Source organism: Myotis yumanensis, unplaced genomic scaffold, assembly GCF_028538775.1.
Source record: "Myotis yumanensis isolate MYYU_CA2020_CCGP unplaced genomic scaffold, mMyoYum1.0.hap1 SCAF_20, whole genome shotgun sequence".
NCBI classification, from domain to species: Eukaryota; Metazoa; Chordata; class Mammalia; order Chiroptera; family Vespertilionidae; genus Myotis; species Myotis yumanensis.
The window spans coordinates 12,050,040-12,068,417 of NW_027223771.1; the positions used below are offsets into that span (position 1 = coordinate 12,050,040).

Below are 18,378 nucleotides of genomic sequence, written 5' to 3' on the forward strand. Positions count from 1 at the left end.
GGGGCGTGCAGGAGGCAGCTGATTGATCTCTCTCATTGACGTTTCTAATTCTCTGTCCCTCTCCCTTCTTCTCTATAAAAAAATCAATAATATATTAAAAAAAAAAAAAGAACTGCCCGTAGTTCATGTAAGTAAAGACCATAACCTGGCATAGTCACAAACAGTCTTTAGCTGAGAAAGGGGTCAGAAGTGGAAGCCATGCATGTGGACATAGTCCTCCTCACAGGAAAAGGAAGTTTGAGGTGGGACCCATTAAGCTTTCTGCAACAATCCTGATTCCTGGACACTTCCTGCACTATTTGATGCAATGCTTTTGAGGGTTATTCATGGAGTCCTTTGCTCAGGGATCTCTACACACCACAAGTCAGCACTGGAAGCCACAGCACATATAGGACAGTTGGGAAAACTAGCCCATGGTCTGGCTGTGGGAGAGAGAAAGCTACATTTGGAAAACAAATGAAGAGAGGACATCACTTCAGGACACTAGGAGAGATGTGAAGGTCTTACCTACAGATGATACCACTGCAAACACTTCCAGCATCACATCGTAGCACAGAAGTCTCTGAGCCTCATCAAGGAGCCCCCACTCCTCCTGAGAGAAGGCAATGGCCACGTCCTCAAAGTTCATATCCTGTCGTAATGGAGACAGTTCAATCCATGATCAGCTTCTCTCGTAGGCTTTAATTTCATCATACTTTCCACTCTCCATATCCATCTGCTCCCTCCACTCCCACATCACAGAAAAGAGCTGGCCTTGAACCCATCAGAGTCACTATATCCTTATATTCCTACTGATACTGTGTCTTCCCACAACAATAGAGCCGATGTCCAGATTGATTATACCTGACCTCAGTGCCTCACATTTAGGGTCAATGCAATGGGTGTCACCAACATAGGGTATAGAAATGTTTATCAAAAACACACATGTGAGTGATTTGACACTGGTCTTGTGGGGCAATATCCTTGTTGTCCAACATCTTCTCCCATCAAGACCCCGAAAAACATGGCATCACTCGTCACCCTTTTGATTCCAATCCTAGGGTGCTGAGGCCAACACTTTCACCACATTTCCCACATACTTTTTTGTATCCCACTTCTCTCATGCAGCTTCATTCTGAGAGTCACATCTTCAAAGATAACACATATGTGCCATGAAGAGGAGAGGATGTTTTCTAATCACCGTCTTTTCAACATTCTAACTCACCTCCTCTGTATGTATTTCTCTCTTACCCTTCTCCCTTCCCCAAGCCAGTAGAGATTTTCCAGCCCAGGTGACACTGATGTATGCTATCCCATTCCTATTGATCACTGTATCAGCCCAACAACAACAGGCAGGTGTGCACCTATATGACACCTCAATGCTGGAACTGGCATCTAGCGCCACAACACCCGTCTTTTCAGGAATTACCCTACAATTCCCCATGTTGTATCATCCAGTTATCACCAGAAATGGACTCAATCTTCATTCCATGGATCTGTGGCCATGAATTCACACTCCCTCTCCAAGACCATATCACTCCTACTCCCACACCTCTCACACCTGCACTCCCATAGCCCCAGCTCCCATAGACATGTCCTTGGTCTTAGTCATTACTCAGCGTGTGTTTTCCAGAGAATGCACACCAAGTTCAAACAGTATCACGTACTAACCGGACTCTGATTGTCCAAACACAGCCTTCAGTTCTGCTATGAAGGCCTCCCTCCCAACTTGTTTTTTCCTTCAACCTCGCCAATTGAAAACTACATCAGACCTCAGTTATCCAGAGCCTACCACTACTGCTGCTGCATTGACGTCTCTTCTCCACTCACACCCTTCAGTACTCAAGTACCACTGCCTATGGTCCTCTACCCCATGCCCACAGATGCCAACTCATGCCCATAAGCAAATCAACCAAACTGGTTGCAACACACCACACCACACAAAGGGTCACAAGAAATCCTGGTGAGTGTTTAAGAAATAAATATGGGTAGGTATTCCGGCTGAGCCACCGGTTGTGCAGCTGATGGGATCAATGTTTAATGCCTGAGCAGTGTGTCGTGGTGCGTTCTTCGTGGGGAAGCTACCCACCCGCTGTCCACTGAGGACTCGTGTGGGCAGCTCTTGGAGGGGCTGTGGCAGACCAGTGGAAGTGGTAGGCAAGTCATGGATGGAAGGTGGAAGTTCCCGTTTGTCTATCCATGGGAGGTCGTTGTTGTTTGGAGGTTCCCTGTGCGGTGCCCCAGCGCGTCCTTGGGCGGATGTGTTTGTGCTGTGAAGAGGAACATCCAGCACAGCATGACCCGTCTGGCCGAAGCGCCAGATATGCAGCCCACCCAGCACAGTATGTGGGGCAGGATTTTACCAAGTGAGCATCTGAAAGAGTGAAAGGTCTGTGTGCCTTTCCTGGTGGCCATGTCCGGACGACCGAGGTTGCTGTTGTGATGGAGGGACCTGTGCATTATTTTGGAGGGGCCTGTGCTCCTGCAGTCACCTGGCTAGCATGGAATTACATGTCTTGTGCTTGTCATGCCCCAGGGTTGCCTCATGGTGCAGCTTTCTAGAGAAGGGAAGCTGTGAATATGCGTGCTCACCCCTATGTATCTGTGTAGTGTGTGCTTGTGGGGAGCTGACATGTTTCCTATAGGAGCTGTGAGCACAGTGTTGTTTGTGAGTGAATAGTGTCCTTTCCCATGTTAGTGTGCCTATGAGCATACACACACATGTACACACACATGCAGACACACACACACAGACACGCACCGTATTGGTTGGGTGCGCTCTCAATATCATTGTTTTGTTTCAAGAATAGAAGAGACATAGAAGACACAGACCGGGAGAGTATTGTTTGGGGCCCATGGATTTTTGTGCTGATAGCATTTCTTTCGAAGTGTGGGTCCTGAGTCCAAATGGAGGGGTTGGGCTGGTTGGATCCTATTGTGTGTTGCTGTTTGTGAGCACTTGAATAGTAAACAGCGCACTTCCTCGTGCACCCCATCTCCCCTGAGCTACTCCATGTTGTGTCACCATCAGCCAGTTTTCAGTCCTACTTCATGCACCTCATTGAAGCTGTGCCTCAGCTGCATTAGGTCGAATGTGCGTTTGATTTCCGAAGCATATACCCGTAACCCTGTGTGAGGGTGGGCCACATCCTTTCAATTGTTGGTTTGTTGTGTCGCACCCCTCGCATGTTTTTTGGAAGTGAAGAACCGAGGGGAGGGGAAGCCTATGTGGAGTCACCCATGGATGATGTCAAGGTGGCGGCATGCTTTGTTGGAAGCCGTGGACACATATGGCACAGCCTCCTGTCCCACTAGGTGCCCCCCTCCCACACCTAGTTTGGTCCATAGAGTGTTCTCCCTGCCCCTGATTCCACAGAAGTAGCAAGTAGGCCTCCCTGCATACCTTTACCGTTTCAAGGGTGGGGAAGCATTTCCAGGGGTAGCAGGGTCGTCACCTATGGTTAGTGGTTGCATGAATGCCTGTGAAAGCGGCTGCCCCCACCGCGTCAAGTCAACTGGTTTGCGGAGCACCCACCTGGTTATGGTTTTTATTGTGGATCAATGAGTGCATTGTATAGTCCGGTGCCCAAATCCCACTTGGCCCAGTTCCTCACTGTAATTTCTCTGTTGCTCAAAAAAAAAAAAAAAAAAAAAAAAAAAGAAAAGAAAAGAAAGAAATATGGCCCTAACCGGTTTGGCTCAGTGGATCGGGCATCAGCCTATGGACTGAAGGGTCCCAGGTTCGATTCTGGTCAAGGGCATGTACATTGGTTGCGGGCATATCCCCAGTAGGGGGTGTGCAGGAGGCAGCTGATTAATGTTTCTCATCGATGTTTCTAACTCTCTATCCCTCTCCCTTCCTCTCTGTAAAAAATCAATACACTATATTAAAAAAATAATTACCAGTTTAAAAAAAAAAGAAAGAAAGAAATATGCACCAGCCACAGTCTCACCTTTTTTGAATTACTCTTCTACCTCCAATTAATAAAAGAAAAGGTGATCTACAACTCCTCCCTGCTCCATAGGCTTTACTATTTTTTAAAGTAGTCGTCAGTCATCTTGAACTACTCCTCAGAGTTCCAGATGATCATGAACTGATCTCTGAAATATTTCATACCCTAATAGGAAAAAATAAAAGATTTTATATTCCTCATGAAAGATTTTATATTCCTCATGGCACTACTTTTCCCCCTATGGAACTCTGTCAGTTGATGGTGCTTTCTTACCATCAGGTGCTAAAATCAAATCTTTACATCGTCTGTGATTCTTACCCCTCTCTCCAATTCTCAAAATTAGAAAATCCAGGTGGCTACACTAAAATCACTGATCCATAATGCAACCGCTTCTTCCACATCCACAACCACCACTGTGCTCCAGTTACCATCACACTCACCAACACTATCACAGCAGCTTCCGTCCTCGGCTTTCTACCACCGTCCTCACACCCATACTGTGCATCATGCTGCAGCCACAGGCAGTCTAATGAGACCTGGGACAGGTCACCTGCTCTACTGACCAATTACCCCAATGACCCCATCACCAGCAGAACAGAAACCCAAGTGGTCACAAAGCTCCTCTGCACTTGATTCCTGTCCCTGTTTCCAGTTCCTATTTTTAAAAATGTACCCCTGCTCCGCCCTGAATCAGCTGAGGCTTCACTCCAAGCCTTTGCACATTCTGGAGCCCATGCATGGAAACACCTGTCACACACAATTCCACTGGCTGCCAAAATCAGGTGCCACTCATCTGACCCTTGACTTAGGGTTCTGGGTTTGGTGTCCCTTCAAGGTCCCCAGGTCCAAGGTCCCCCGAGGAGAGGGGCTGGACAGTCCCAGGACCCCACTGTCTCAGAGGCCACGATAGTGTGAGGCCCTGACACCCCCACAGCCCAGCCCACTCAGCGGCTCGGCACCTGCAGGAATCTGTGGGAACTAAAGGGCTGCTGCGGGCCTGGTACCCATCCCAGGACCCAGGGGCTCGGGACCGAGGTCCAGCGCCGCGGAGATGCCGCCTCCCTCAGGGCTGGTCCTCAGGGCGCCTCCTGCCGGGTCGCTGTGTTCACAGCCCCTCCTCCCGCCCTCACTGCCGCCCTCTCTCCTGGAGGCGGCTCCTCCTCTGGGCGTTTGGGGAACGTTTAGACCCGCATCTCAGCCTCATCCTCTGCTGTTCACAACCACCCGCAGCCCCGTCGCCCTGAGCATGAAAGTAAAACTCCTCCCGGGACCCGCCTCTCGTCCTCTCTGTCGCCTTTAGACACAAACCAGGCCTGGGTGTCCCCACCTCCCGGCTCAGTCCCCCCACGGCCTCACCCGGCGGCCCCGCAGCCCGTCGCCCTCCTCCCCCTCTCACCCCGGGTCCCCCACGAGGACTCACTGTGCTGGACGCTGCGACCTGGGCTGCGGGACCCGAGCGGCAGCGGGAACAGAGGCTGGAGGGTCCAATGGGGTGACGCAGAGTGAACTCTGTCAGCGGAGAGGAGTCGGGAGGCCCGGACGCCCCAATCCCGCCGGCTGCGGCTCAACAGGCTCAGACACACCCTGCACGGCCGGATGGGGCCTCCCACGTCTCCTCCTTCCCGCGATAGGCGCGCAGAAGCCCTTGAGCCACTGGACAGCATGAAGAAGTCAAAATGTCAGCCAGGAAGAGGACTCCGGAAGTCCCGCCCCAACCGGATGCCCTGCGTGGACGCATTGCTTTCTGGGTAGTGTAGTTTTCTAAACCGCTCAGGAGAGGGCTAGCTTTCCAGCCTGGGAACATGAGCAACAAGGTGTTGTAGTCCTGCCAGTGGCTCTGGGGAAGGAGAAGATGGGACGAGAGGCCTGGTTAACTGGGAAAGACTGACAGCTCTCCTAGAGGAGGGGTGGGGAGAACTGGAAAAGATCCCCCCAAAAACATATACACAGGGGAAATGGGAGACATCTGTAATACCATCAACAATAAAAAATACATATTTGAAAAATATTTCAAAAGAAGATAGCCCAGATGGTGGGGCTGAGTGGTTGAGCATCAACTTATGTACGAGCAGGTCACAGTTGTATTTCTGGTCATGGCACATACCTGCGTTGTGGTTTAATTCCCAGTGTGGGTGGGGACTTGCAGGAGGCAGCTAATCAGTGATTCTCTCTCATTATTAATGTTTCTATCTCTCTTTTAATTCTTCTGTCTAAAATCTATATATATGTATATATATATATATGTATATACACACACACACACACACATTTAAGTCCTGGCTGGTTTGGATCAGTGGATAGAGCATCAGCCTGTGTACTGAAGGGTCCTGCTTTCAATTCTGGCTGGGGGCACATGCCTGGATTGCAGGCTTGATACCCAGTAGGAGGCATGCAGGGGGAGCCAATCCGTGATTCTCTGTCATCACTGATGTTTCTATCTATCTCCCTCTTCCTTACTCTCTGAAATCAATAAAAATATATTTTTAAAAAGGTATATACATATATGCATAGCCCATGGACACAGACAATAATGTGGTGAGGTCCTACAAGCAATGGGGGCAGGATAGAGGAAGGCAAAGGGGGAATGGGCAGAGGGAACATGGGGGACATCTGTAATTGATTCCAAAATTAAAAACAATAGTGCACCCGGCAGGTGTGGCTCAATGAATGGGTTTGGACCCATGAAGCAAGAGATCACTGGTTCCATTCCTTATAGGGCACATGCCCAGTTTGGGGGCTTGATCCCAGTAGGGGGGCATGTAGGAGGCAGCTGATCAATGATTCCCATCTTTGATGTTTCTCCCTCTCCCTCTCTAAGAAACCATTAAAAACATTTCATTTTAAAAGGAATAGTGTTAAGATTGAATTGACTCACCCTAGCTAGTTTGGCTCAGTGGATAGAGCACCAGCCTGTGGACCGAAGGGTCCTGAGTTTGATTCTGGTCAAGGGCACATATGTGTGTTGCAGGCTAGATCCCAGGCCCTGGTTAGCGTGACTGTGGGAGTCAATCAGTTAATGTGTCTCTCTCACATGGATTTTTTTAAGTATATTTTTTATTGATTTCAGAGAGGAAGGGTGAGGGAGATAGAAACATCCTTGATGAGAGAAAATCATTAAATCGGATCCCTCCCTCACACCCCCTACTGGGAATAGAGCCCACAACCAGGGCATGTACCCTCCACAGGAATTGAACCCGGGACCCTTCAGTCTGCAGGCCAATGCTCTATCCTCTGAGCCAACCCAGTTAAGGCTCATGGATGTTTTAAAAAAGAAAAAGAAAAACAAGATTGAATTGACTCAACAACACCAAAGTGAGTGTGGGCCATCACGTTTTCTCCCAAACCATGTAAGCAAAACCATGCCTTGGTCTGTCTCTATAGAGGGTGTCCCAGGCATAACCGTGAGAACAGGAAACAACCTGGAGGCGGTAGGCCTCAGGTTGCCCTGTAGTGTTTGATTTTTTACTTCATGCAGAAAAGATTTCACAGCATGAGTTCAGAAGATTTTGAGAATACAATACGTTTATTGAAGCTGGGGATAGTGAAAACAGGTAGGCATCAGGATAGAACAAGCAACAGCAGAGCACGGCTCCTATGGCTCTAGGAACATTGTGGGAAATAAGGGAGCCAAAGTGGGGCTGCGGTTAGCTCACTGGACAATCAGAGAAAAGGTGGCCTTGAGTGCAGGTTCATGGGCTCAGCCTGGGATGAGCTGCTGCTGCTCATTGCTGCTCTGGTTGCAGGTCAGGTGGGGAGCCTTAAAAGTTTTGGTGACCCAACTGGCGTGGCTCAGTGGTTGAGCACTGACCTATGAACCAGGAGGTCATGGTTCAATTCCCTTTCAGGGCACATGCCTAGTTTGCACATTCAATTCCCAGTGGGGTAGGGGGACATGGAAGATGCAGTTAATCTGTGATTCTCTCTCATCATCAATGTTTCTATCTCTTCCTCTCCTTTCCCCTCTGAAGTCAATAAAAATATATGTTTTAAAAATAAAATAAAGTATTTTCCAAATATACAGGTTTACTTTGTTAATTTTCTTATAGATTGCACACTAGTTAATGTTCTATCAAATTTTTTCGTTTTTTTTAGGCAGTTGACTGGTGGAGTTCAGGTGTTCTAATGTATGAACTATTCACAGTCGATGGGGAGAAGAATTCCTGACATGAGCTCTCTAGGTGAGTCTTCACTAAATAAAATGAATGTGTTGTTACCTAGAAGGAATAAATCAAATTTCTGTAATTAGGCTGATAGGGAAAAAAATTAGAAATGTGGATAGACAATAGTAGAATTAAGTGGTTAATTTTTTAAAAAAAATATTTTATTGTTTTTTTTTACAGAGAGGAAGGAAGAGGGATACAGAGCCAGAAACATCAATCAGCTGCCTCCTGCACATCCCCTACTGGGGATGTGCCCGCAACCAAGGAACATGCCCTTGAGAGGAATCGAACCTGGGACCATTGAGTCTGCAGGCCAATGCTCTATCCACTGAGCAAAACTGGCCAGGGCTAAGTGGTTAATTTTCATTTATAATCATATAAGAACTGTGTGTTGAACAAAAGCTCATCCAAATAGCCATTTATTTCCAGGACCCATATCAATGGAGCGACTGTGGAACTGAGAGGCCTAGACTCAGCTCTCAAACCCAGTACAGACTCTTAGCCACACCCCTTCCATCCAAGTCCCATACCTGTCAGAAGGTGCACTCCTCCCACCAGGTGAGACTATATTATCAGACACTGTCACACCACGTGTACAAGATTGGGGAAGTTTTTGGTTTATGTTGTGTTCTTCTCTAATTTTCTGCTCCTGGGTTGGTGCTTCTGCCAACACAGTGACCTGCTGATGACAAAGAGTCACTTGCTTAGCTCAGCGGCTTGAGTGGGCACCACTTAAAGCCCTCAAAACAGACAGGGCCTGCCCAGCCAGTGCTGATGCCTAGGTTGTGGGCTCCATCCCCAGCGGTGGCCTGTGGGAGGCAGTGAATTCATGATTCTTTCTCATTGATGTTTCTATCTCTCCCTCTCCCTTCAACTCTGATATCCTATCTAATAATAGACAAGCATGGTAATTAACCATACCTCCAACACACTTCCCATGGGCTAATCAGGGAGATATGCAAATTAACTGCCAACCAAGATGGCGGCCGGCAGCCAGGCAGCTGAAGCGAACAGGAGGCTTGCTTGCTCCAGTGATGGAGGAAGCCAAGGTTCCCCGCCTGCCGCTGCTGGCCTCTGAGCTTGCACTCTAAGCAACTATGTTGCAAATATAGAAGCTGCTTTCAGCCAGCAGGATCGCAGCAATGTTACAATTATAGAACCCAAACATGCCCAGATCCCTGCTTTCAGCAGCCCAGGTTTCAGAGCTGGAGCTGAGCCTCAGAGCTAAAGCCGGCTCTCAGCTCCAGTGACAGCCATAGAAGATAAATAAATCCCAGAATTAAAAAAAAAAAGAAAGAAAAGAAAAAAAGGAGAGGTTGGGAGCTTCAGTCACCCACCAGCCTGAAAACGGCCCTCTGCCCCTCATCCAGGCTGGCCAGGTACCCCAGTGGGAACCCCCACCCTGAAGGGGTTGAGACCAGCTGCAAACAGCCATCATCCCCTCATCCAGGCTGGCCAGGCACCCCATTGGGGACCCCCACCATGAAGCAACAAGATGGCGGCTAATTTGCATACTGACAGTGGGAGGCAGTGGGCAAGGCTATCTGCGGTCCAGGACCCAGATCTGTGACCCTGCCAGACGGGGGGGGGGGGGGGGGGGGGGGGGGGGGGCCTGTCCTTGAGGCTGTCCGTGGTCTGGGATTGGATTTGTGACCCTGCCAGGTGGAGGGCAGTGCTTGAGGCTGTCGGCAGTCTGGGACCCGGATTCATGACCTGGTGGGCGGGGGGCGGGGGGGGGGGGAGGGGCAGCGCTTGAGGCTGTAGGCAGTCTGGGACCCGGATCTATGACCCTGCAGGGTGGGGGGGGGCAGCGCTTGAGTCTGTGCACGGTCCTGGGACCCGAATCTGTGACACTGCCGGGCCGGGGCCAGCGCATGAGGCTGTCCTCGGTCCGGGGACCCAGATCCGTGACCCTTCCCAGTGGGGCAGCAGCTCGCACAGAGGCAGATCGGCGGGGTTGGGCAGGGCAGGACGCCTGGCTTCTGCCCAGCCCCAGTAACTCTGGGCAGGTGAGCAGCGCAGAGAGCCTCTGGACAGGGGAGGCAGGCCGGCAGAGGGCGACCTGTTCTCCCCACATGGCGGTGGTGACAGCTGTGAGCGCACCAAGCGGAACCTGCAGGCTGAGCTGAAGTCGCGCCTGCAGGCCATCAGCACCCAGCAGTGGCTGCGCAAGATCCGCCTCCTGGCCCAGAGGTGCAGGATCACAGGGACAGCCACCGTGGCGGGCCAGACTGACGTCCTCCTGGCCGCACCATGGGTGTTTGCGGATCTGCAAAGCCAGAGGCCTCCAGTGTGCACATCCCCCGCTGGCGTGTGAACATCCCCCAACACACTGTCATCCTCACCTCACATGCCTGCAACAGTTGCAAACCAAGGCGTGCACAAGTTCCCCCCGCCTCTCCACCACACTTCCATCAACCCAGCATGCCTAACACCCCCACAGGATGTGCACACATCCCCTCTGATGTGCTCACGTCCTTTGGGGAGTGTCTGGGTGTTCTGGGTGCTGAGGGTGGGCACCTGTGAGATGACATTGAGAGGGCGGAGTGGTGATGCCCTGTTCCCACGGAGGCCAGTGCAGCTACGAGATCACCTCTGGGGGGTTAATGCAGGTGCTGAGGCAGGAGCAGGTACAGAGACACACCTGCTGGGCGCAGGCGGCCCTCGCTGAGGTGCCTTTGGTCAGCGTTCAAGATCAAGAACCCAGAGGCGGAGAGGAATTCCGTCCTCTCAGTGAAACAGTGGAATAGTCGGGGCGACTGTAGAGGAGGAATGTGCACTTTGGGTGCCAGCACCCATGAGCGAAGGCTGCCCTGACTGAGCCTCGCTTGCCTGGGGCCTAGCGCACTCCTGCCGGGCAGCAGGTGACAGGACGTGCTTTTCCGAATTAATGAGAGAAAACAATTCTCCTGCTGCCCACGAAGGTGGAAAGTGAAGTGGGGAGACATGTGGAGAGTGAGGGAGGTTCCTTGTCTGGGGGTTCCAAATCTGCTGTTGGTTTCTTTCACCGCTGACTAGAGATATACAGGGTGTCCCCCCAAAATGTATACACACTTGGAATACCTACTACGTCCAATGGTTTTAAGCATAAGAAACAAACAACAATGGAGCTGTTATCTGTTAAAAGTGTGGGCACAAACAGGCAGTTGGACATTCCCTGAGGGGTCTCAGATTGGAGAGGGTAAAGGCCAGACTGAGGGGTCCCCTTCTCCTCCCCCACCCCAGTGCATGAATTTCGTGCACCGGGCTACTAGTATATATATATATATATATATATATATATATATATATATATATATATATATTGGAAAAATAGATAGGCCTGACTGCTGTGTTGCTTTTCTCTGAGGTGGAATGTAGATGGATGTCTGTTGAAAAAAGTGTCTCTGCAGGTGTTTATGGTGTGAGTTGAGCTGAGATTTGGGAGTCCACACGGGCTTTCTGAGACAGTTAAACCTGCTGAGGGGCCAGAGAGCTGTCTGGCATGATATCACTTGGTTTACAGCCCTGTGCTGTGGGTCACTTTGCTGACACACCAATCAGAGTCCTCATCACGTCCTAGGTCAGTGGGTCAGCATGTCCTTTACTGGCTGTAGGTCTCCCAGCTGGGCCCTGTGTTGGAGTCTCTTCTGTGCAGCTATGTTTTTGGAAGTGAGCAGTGCATGGGGGGTCTTCATCCTGGAGGAATAAAGGTAAATGTATGAGGATGGGGCCTGCCCAGAGGGTGCCCCGAGGCACATCCTCACCCTTCCCCTCTTCCTGAACTAGGACCATGGACACCTCCCAGAAGTACCTAGAGGAGCTGCTGGGGGAGAACATGGCCCTTGAGGTTTCACAGGTCCAGAGGATGAACCAACCCAAAACCTGAGCTGGGAGGTGGAGCAGCTGTGAGAAGGTAGGCAGTAGCCCCTGGTGCCTGGGAGCCAGCCTGGCTGCAGCTTCTCCCTCATCCAGGGAGCTGAGCCCTTGGCTCTGAATCTCCTGGGTCAGCCCATCCTCACCCAAGTCAATAGGGTTTTATTCAAGGGCCATTTGGAACTGTTCCATTGCCATTCTCCCCAAGGAGAACATGATCTGGCAGCCTTGAAGTCAAGACATGAACTACAAAGTTAGTGTTGCCAGTTTTCTCAGCTCCCATGTGGACAGTCCCAGGAGCTGCGAGATGACAGCACGCTGACCCCCAGAGTATGTCTTAGATCCGTTCGTGGGGGATTGAAAGCTCTGCATGGCAGGAGCCTTCCCCAGTGGTCACTGACCTCCATTACAACAGTAGCCTGGGCATGATTTCCTCTGTTCATGTCATAATTGGGCAGATGGGTGGAGTCCGCTCTGTCTCCCTGGGCAGGGGTTGCTAACTGTCTGCTTCTCGGGCATCTCCCTCTCATGTTTGGGACCCTCCTAGCACCCAGACAAGGTGTGCAGTTGGCCAGCGGAAGGTGGGTGGAGTGGCAGGTGGTGCAACAGGGAGCCTGGGCGCCCAGCCTACAGGAAGCCAGGTCCTGTGCTCAACACCAGCACACGTGCACCTGAGAGTGCAGGGAAGGTGTTCTTAGAGCTCTGCAGAGCACAGGAGGGCCTTGAGCTGGTTTGAGGAGGGGCTTCGTTTCCAATTCTGATCAACATTCCTAAGCATCATGGAGAGGCTGCTGAAAGCAGCTGAATATTTCTTCTCTTCAAGGGATCCCATCAGCTTCAAACCTAGTCAGTTCATTGAACTGTGAATCTGGGTGAGAAGTTAGTTCTTTCTGTGGTTGGGTGTCCTGGCTCTCCAGGGATGGGCAAAACGGGAATCCCTGCTCTGGGAGTTCAGGGTCATGGGCAGGACACTGCCCCTTGGTGGAGTACATGAGTGGTTTCCGTGGCAGGGACCCTCTCAGACCAAATGTTTGTCATAGACCAGGGTGGCTGGTGGGGTTGGAAAGGCCCCCTGATGTGGACACTCCATGTAGTTTGTGAGCCCTTGTAGGCCAGTGCCCGGGACATCTTGGTGTTCCCACGCCTAGTGCTTAGCTGGCAGCTCAGGAACAAAGTGTGGAGGAACTTTTGCGTGGATGGTGTGGTGGACTCTTGAGTTAGACTCGGCTTTGAGTCCTCATTCCTCCACCTGCTGTCCAGGCGGCCTCTTTTAAAACTGTTTTCTTATCTGCAAAATGGGGGCAATGAAGCTCCCTCACAGGATTGATGTGCGTGTCTCAGGAGAGGAGACAATGAAGCTCTACGCTGGCCTGGCCCTCAGGGCGCCAGCATAGGATGGCTGTCCTCCCGCCCTGGTCTATTAAAGACACTCATTCCTCTGGCTCTGGGGGTGCTCATGAGTGTAGCACCCAGGAGAGAACCATTGTTGTTTTCCCATAAACGGTTGTGTCATCACGAGAGCCTCTGGGGTACAGGCCTTTAGGGCAAAGAGACTTGTCACCAGCCCCGCTGCTGCCCTTGGAGGTCCCTCACCCTTACTTCCCAGGAGTGCAGCGCCTTGGCGTAAGGTATTGAGTCAGGTGGTGGGCAGTGGTGAGTGCAGGTCAGTGGGAATGTATCAAATGCCACAGAAATGTACGCTGGAAAATGGTTAAAATGGTGAACTCTGTGTTGTATATACACTGAGTGGCCAGATTATTATGACCACCTCATCAGTACTTCATTGACACTTCCAAAAATACTGAGTATTGAAAACTTCCTAAGCAAATACTCTTAAGGTTTTATTATTATTACTAGTATCCCGGTGCACAAAAATTTGTGCACTCGGGGGTGGGGAGTTAGGGGTGGGGCCAGACCCCTCAGTCTGACCTGCACCCTCTGTCATGTTCCAGGACCCCGGCCACTCCTGGCCTAGGCACAGGCCTACAGGCTTGGGGTGGCCTGGCTCCCGAGGCCCCATTTTATCAAGAGAACAAAGTCAGCGTTAGTTACAGCCCTCACCGAACCCAGTACAGTGCATCTGTGAGTACAACTGCCTCCTTCGTGTGTCTGCTTTGCCCTACTGAATTACTAACATCTTGAGGACATAGCTCTGTCTTATCCTGTTTCAACTTCAGTGCCTGGCCTGGTGCCAGGGACCTGAGAGAGTTTGCTGAGTGAGTGAGTGAATAATGAGTAAGTGAATGAGCAAGCAGCTACGGGGCAGTTCTGGCCCTACTCCCGGCTGCTTGACGCCCACCCCGGGAAGTTCCCACCCTGTTCCCAGCGGCCTGGTGCCCCTCTCCTGGTTGCATAGTTTGCACCCTGCTCCCAGCTGCCTGATGCAAACCCGGGGAAGTTCCTGCCCTGCTCCCAGTGGCCCCGTGCCCCTCTCCCAGCTGCATAGTTTGTGCAGGGCAAAGGCAGCCCAGGTTCTCCGCCTTTGCCCTGCCACCCGGCTCTTGCCTGCCACCTGGGTTTCCGATCATCGTCAGCGGCAGGCGGCTTCTTCCATCCTTCCCCTTTCGCCTCCCATCATTGTGCCTATGTATGTAAATTAACCGCCATCTTTGTTGGCAGTTAATTTGCATATTGCCCTGATTAGCCAATGGGAAGCGTAGCGGAGGTACAGTTAATTACCCTTTTTGTCTTTTATTACATAGGATTTGTATAACTAATTCACTTCATTGTACTGATGGGGTGCTCATAATAATCTGGCCAGTCAGTGTATTTCACCACAATTTTCTCCAAATATGTATTTTTATTGATTTCAGAGAGGAAGAGGGACAGAGAGAGAAGCATCAGTGATGAGAATCATTGATCGGCTGCCTCCTGCACACCCCCTACTATGGATGAAGCCTGCCACCCGGGCATGTGCCCTGACCTTGAATTGCACTGTGACCTCCTGATTCATAGGTCAACATGAAACCACTGAGCCTCGCTGATCAGGGTCACCCCAATTTTTAAAGGAGTTATTTTTAAAGCGAAGGCTGCAAAGGTATCCTTTGAATGAGCACAGGTTGTGACTTAGTGGTTTTGGCAGTGTCCTTTGTAGCCTTGTCAGAATGAAGCCTTTGACGTGCTTCCATGTGTTGAGAGCATGCGTGTTTGTGTGTGATGAGTACTGAGCTGGCATTGGGGCCATGATGGTTCACTTGCTCCCCTGCTGAGCTCCCTGTTGCTTGGGGTCTTCAGTCTGTTCTGGCTTCTGGGTCTGTGCCACTGTCCTTGGTGGGTGATGAGAAGGTCCAGCTTCACGTGCCGCAGTGAAAGCCTGCAACTCCTCCAGGTCCTTCCAGCCCAGGGGGTGGGGGGGTAAAGAGGAAGCAGGTGGGGTTCAGCCCTAGGAGCAGTGCAGTGTGAGGGGGCTCCCAAGGTTGAGGATGTGGCCCTGGAGGGACAGGTGAGGGAGCACCCTGATCCCTCACACATTCCTTTACCTGCTGGTGGCAGGAAGAGGAAGGGAACTCCCATTCTTCTGGGGTCTGTGCTCCCCTTTCTGTTCTGCATTCAAGCTGCTTAAAACCAAGGGAGGAAATCTGCCTTTACCTTATGTTTTTATCTCGTTTAGACTTTTCCAAGCAATTTAGATCTCCTGTCTCATTCTTTCTTCAATGCAATCATGAAATTGCAAAATGAAATCTCCACCCGAAGGACCTTGCCTGGGGATGGCAGTACTGGGCACACGCCCCCAGAGCCTCTCCACCCGCAGACATACTGGTCAATGATCGTGCCAGCACACCCCAGGCTGAACCCCCCACTCTGAGGGTTGGCACAGACCACGCCATCACTTTGCTCTCTGTGAGTCAGTGAAATCCTTGAATAGACAGTCAGGTTAGAATTACTTAAAAGTGGTTCCACCATCTTAAAATTTTGCATTGGCATCTCCACAGAAACCTGCTTTCTTCTTAAGCTCTGGGTGGTTCCCCTAACAGATCCAGCTGGGCCAGCAGAGGGGCCACAAAAGCCTGAGGAACCCTCAGGTGCTGACAGCAACAGCACCCTGGGAAAAAGGGAGGGCACCCAGCTGCCCATCCTGGCACTTCAGATCTACAAAGAGGGGAAGCAGAGGCCCTGGAATCTGGGCTCTGACTCCTTTGCTCTTCAGCCCCCAGCTGGATCCTGACGTTGGAGGAAGAAAACCAGACCCTCCAGGGAACAGTCCAGGAGGTGCGGGGCGCCTCCCTGGCCCTGCAGGAGAGCAGCGTCAAATACATGGAGCTGCGGGTGGAGAACCAGCAGTTCCAGAAGCAGGTAATGATGGGTGGTGTTCAGAATACACTGGGAAGCCGGTGGCCAAGTGGCCTGTGGAGTGACAGGTGTGGGGTTTGCTTTAAAGCCAAGATCACTTTGGGACTTGGCTGTGTGGGCTAAGTCGTTGGCTCTGCAGGCAGAAGAGTTGGCGATCTGACTGCAGCAGGAAAAGGCCTGCAGCCAGCACTGGGAGACCCTCAATGAAGAGCTGGAGGGAGACCTCCAGCAGCTGCTCAATATCGTACACGCCCTCAGGGCTTACAGGGCCACACAGGTAGGCCTTCCAGAGCGCATGCCCCCCTGGCACCCTGCCTGCCAGAGGGCGTGTCCAGGGTCAGAGCAGTGTCCTGGTCATTGATCAGTGATTCCTGGGTGACCAGTTCCCTCACTCAGCTTCGGCTCAGACCAGCAGTTCTCAGCCACTGCAGAGCCTAGGGGACAGGTATTGCCTCCCAGGGACACTGGCCTTCTTGTTGATTGACAGGACTGGGGGGAGGAGAAGGGAGGTACTACAGGCTGTGCTGAGTGGATGCTTGTTCCATAAATATCAGATTAAAGTGGTTGGTAGTGTTGTTCAGGATTCTGTATCCTTATTGATTTCCTATGTACTTTCTTTTTAACAGCTTTTATTATTTTTAAAATTTTTTTTCAAATATATTTTTATTGATTTCAGAGAGGTAGAGGGAAGAGAGAAATAGAAATGGCAATGAGAGTCATTGATTGGCTGCGTCCTGCATTCACCACACTGGGGACTGAGCAGGCAACCTGGGCATGTGCCCTTGTCTGGAATCGAACCTGGGATCCTTCAGTCCACAGGCTAATGCTCTATCCAGTGAGCCAAACCAGTTAGGGCTACTTTACCTTTTTCTTTTCAACAGACTTTTAAAAGTAGTCAGAGAGTGTAACCAAGTGATCCAGAGAACGGGCATCATTTGCCCCTAAATGTCCCGTGTGTGGAGAGGGCACAGGACGCAATGTAGCACCATGTGAAGGTCCATTCTTGCCGTGGGCCTGGCCCAGCGCAGTTCCTTAATTCCTGGAACAACCACACTCAGCAATGGCTGGGTGTTGCCTGCCCTGAGGGTCTCTGCTCTTTTGGGGTCTGCAAATGCCCTGCTCTTGGCCCATCACTGCCTGTGGGGGTACAGGGATGCAGAATCTGTGACTCCCCGGAGCCTGCACTCAGTGAGGCATCCTCACCTTTTCACTCTGGGGCAGGAGGAACCTTCTATTCTGGGCCACGAGAACCAGCAGGGGGCCGAGGAGTGGGAGCTTGAAGAGCTGGGGGAGTAGCAGGAGCAGCTGACTGCAGTCCAGGAGGCCCTGATGCAGGACCCCGTGTGCCTGTGGGCACCCCATGACCAACTGACGGGGCAGGATGAGGCCCTCATGGGCCAGCACAGCCACCCGAGACGCTGCTGCATTGGTCCCTAGAGATGGAGAGCCAGGCGGTCAGGCTGAGGTGAATGGCGGCCACTGGTGGGGTGACTGGTGGGCTTCCCAGGGCTCCTGTTCCCCTTTCAGTGTGGCCTGTCATGTTTCCCTTGGACCTGCTGCTTCACAGGGACTGGACAGGACCCTGGGGACACATGGGCGGGGGAAAGGACTGGGGTCTAGGGCTGAAGGAGACCCCTGCCCATCCCCGCCTCCCTCAGCTCTGCAGAGAAATTGCTCACAGAGGCTATGAAGGCTCCTAGCGGGTGGGTTTCCCTCCTCAGGCAGCAGGACCAGCTCCAACAGGAGGCAGCGCTGAAGGAGCAGGAGGCCAAGGCCCTGGCCGCCCAGGAGAACAAGAGGCTGCCGTAGGGGGTAGACAGGTAACTGCCTCCGCCCCTGCAGGGCAGCTTGTTAATGACATAGTTTACATTGTTTAAGTCCTCAGAATCTGTTGTATATGTTGCACTGATGGCGCATCTCAGCTCAGACTGGCTGTGCGTTCAGTGCTCAGTGGCCACACGTGGTAGTGGCTGCCTGATTGCAAAGTGCACTTGGCCATCCCCATGTCATTGGCTGTGTTGGCCCTTCCAACTGGTGTAGATCACACCGAAATGGCCATCTTTGTGATCCCAGCAGTGGAGTCACAGGGGTGTGTGGTGTGTGAGACATTGCTGGTCTGGGTTTTAGGTGCTCACCCGTGT

General features: G+C 51.6%; 1 protein-coding gene across 1 annotated transcript in view; it reads right to left on the minus strand.

Annotated features, from left to right (window-relative positions):
• LOC138998469 (zinc finger protein 211-like) overlaps positions 1-18,378 on the minus strand; it is a 232,099-nt gene that overhangs the window by 5,362 nt on the left and 208,359 nt on the right. Inside the window, exons 2-3 of the mRNA XM_070400587.1 lie at positions 2,069-2,249; positions 508-631 (exon numbers count right to left, since the gene is read on the minus strand). Coding sequence (XP_070256688.1) covers positions 508-628 — 121 coding nt within the window. The 5' untranslated portion in view covers positions 629-631; positions 2,069-2,249. The remainder of the gene's footprint in view (positions 1-507; positions 632-2,068; positions 2,250-18,378) is intronic.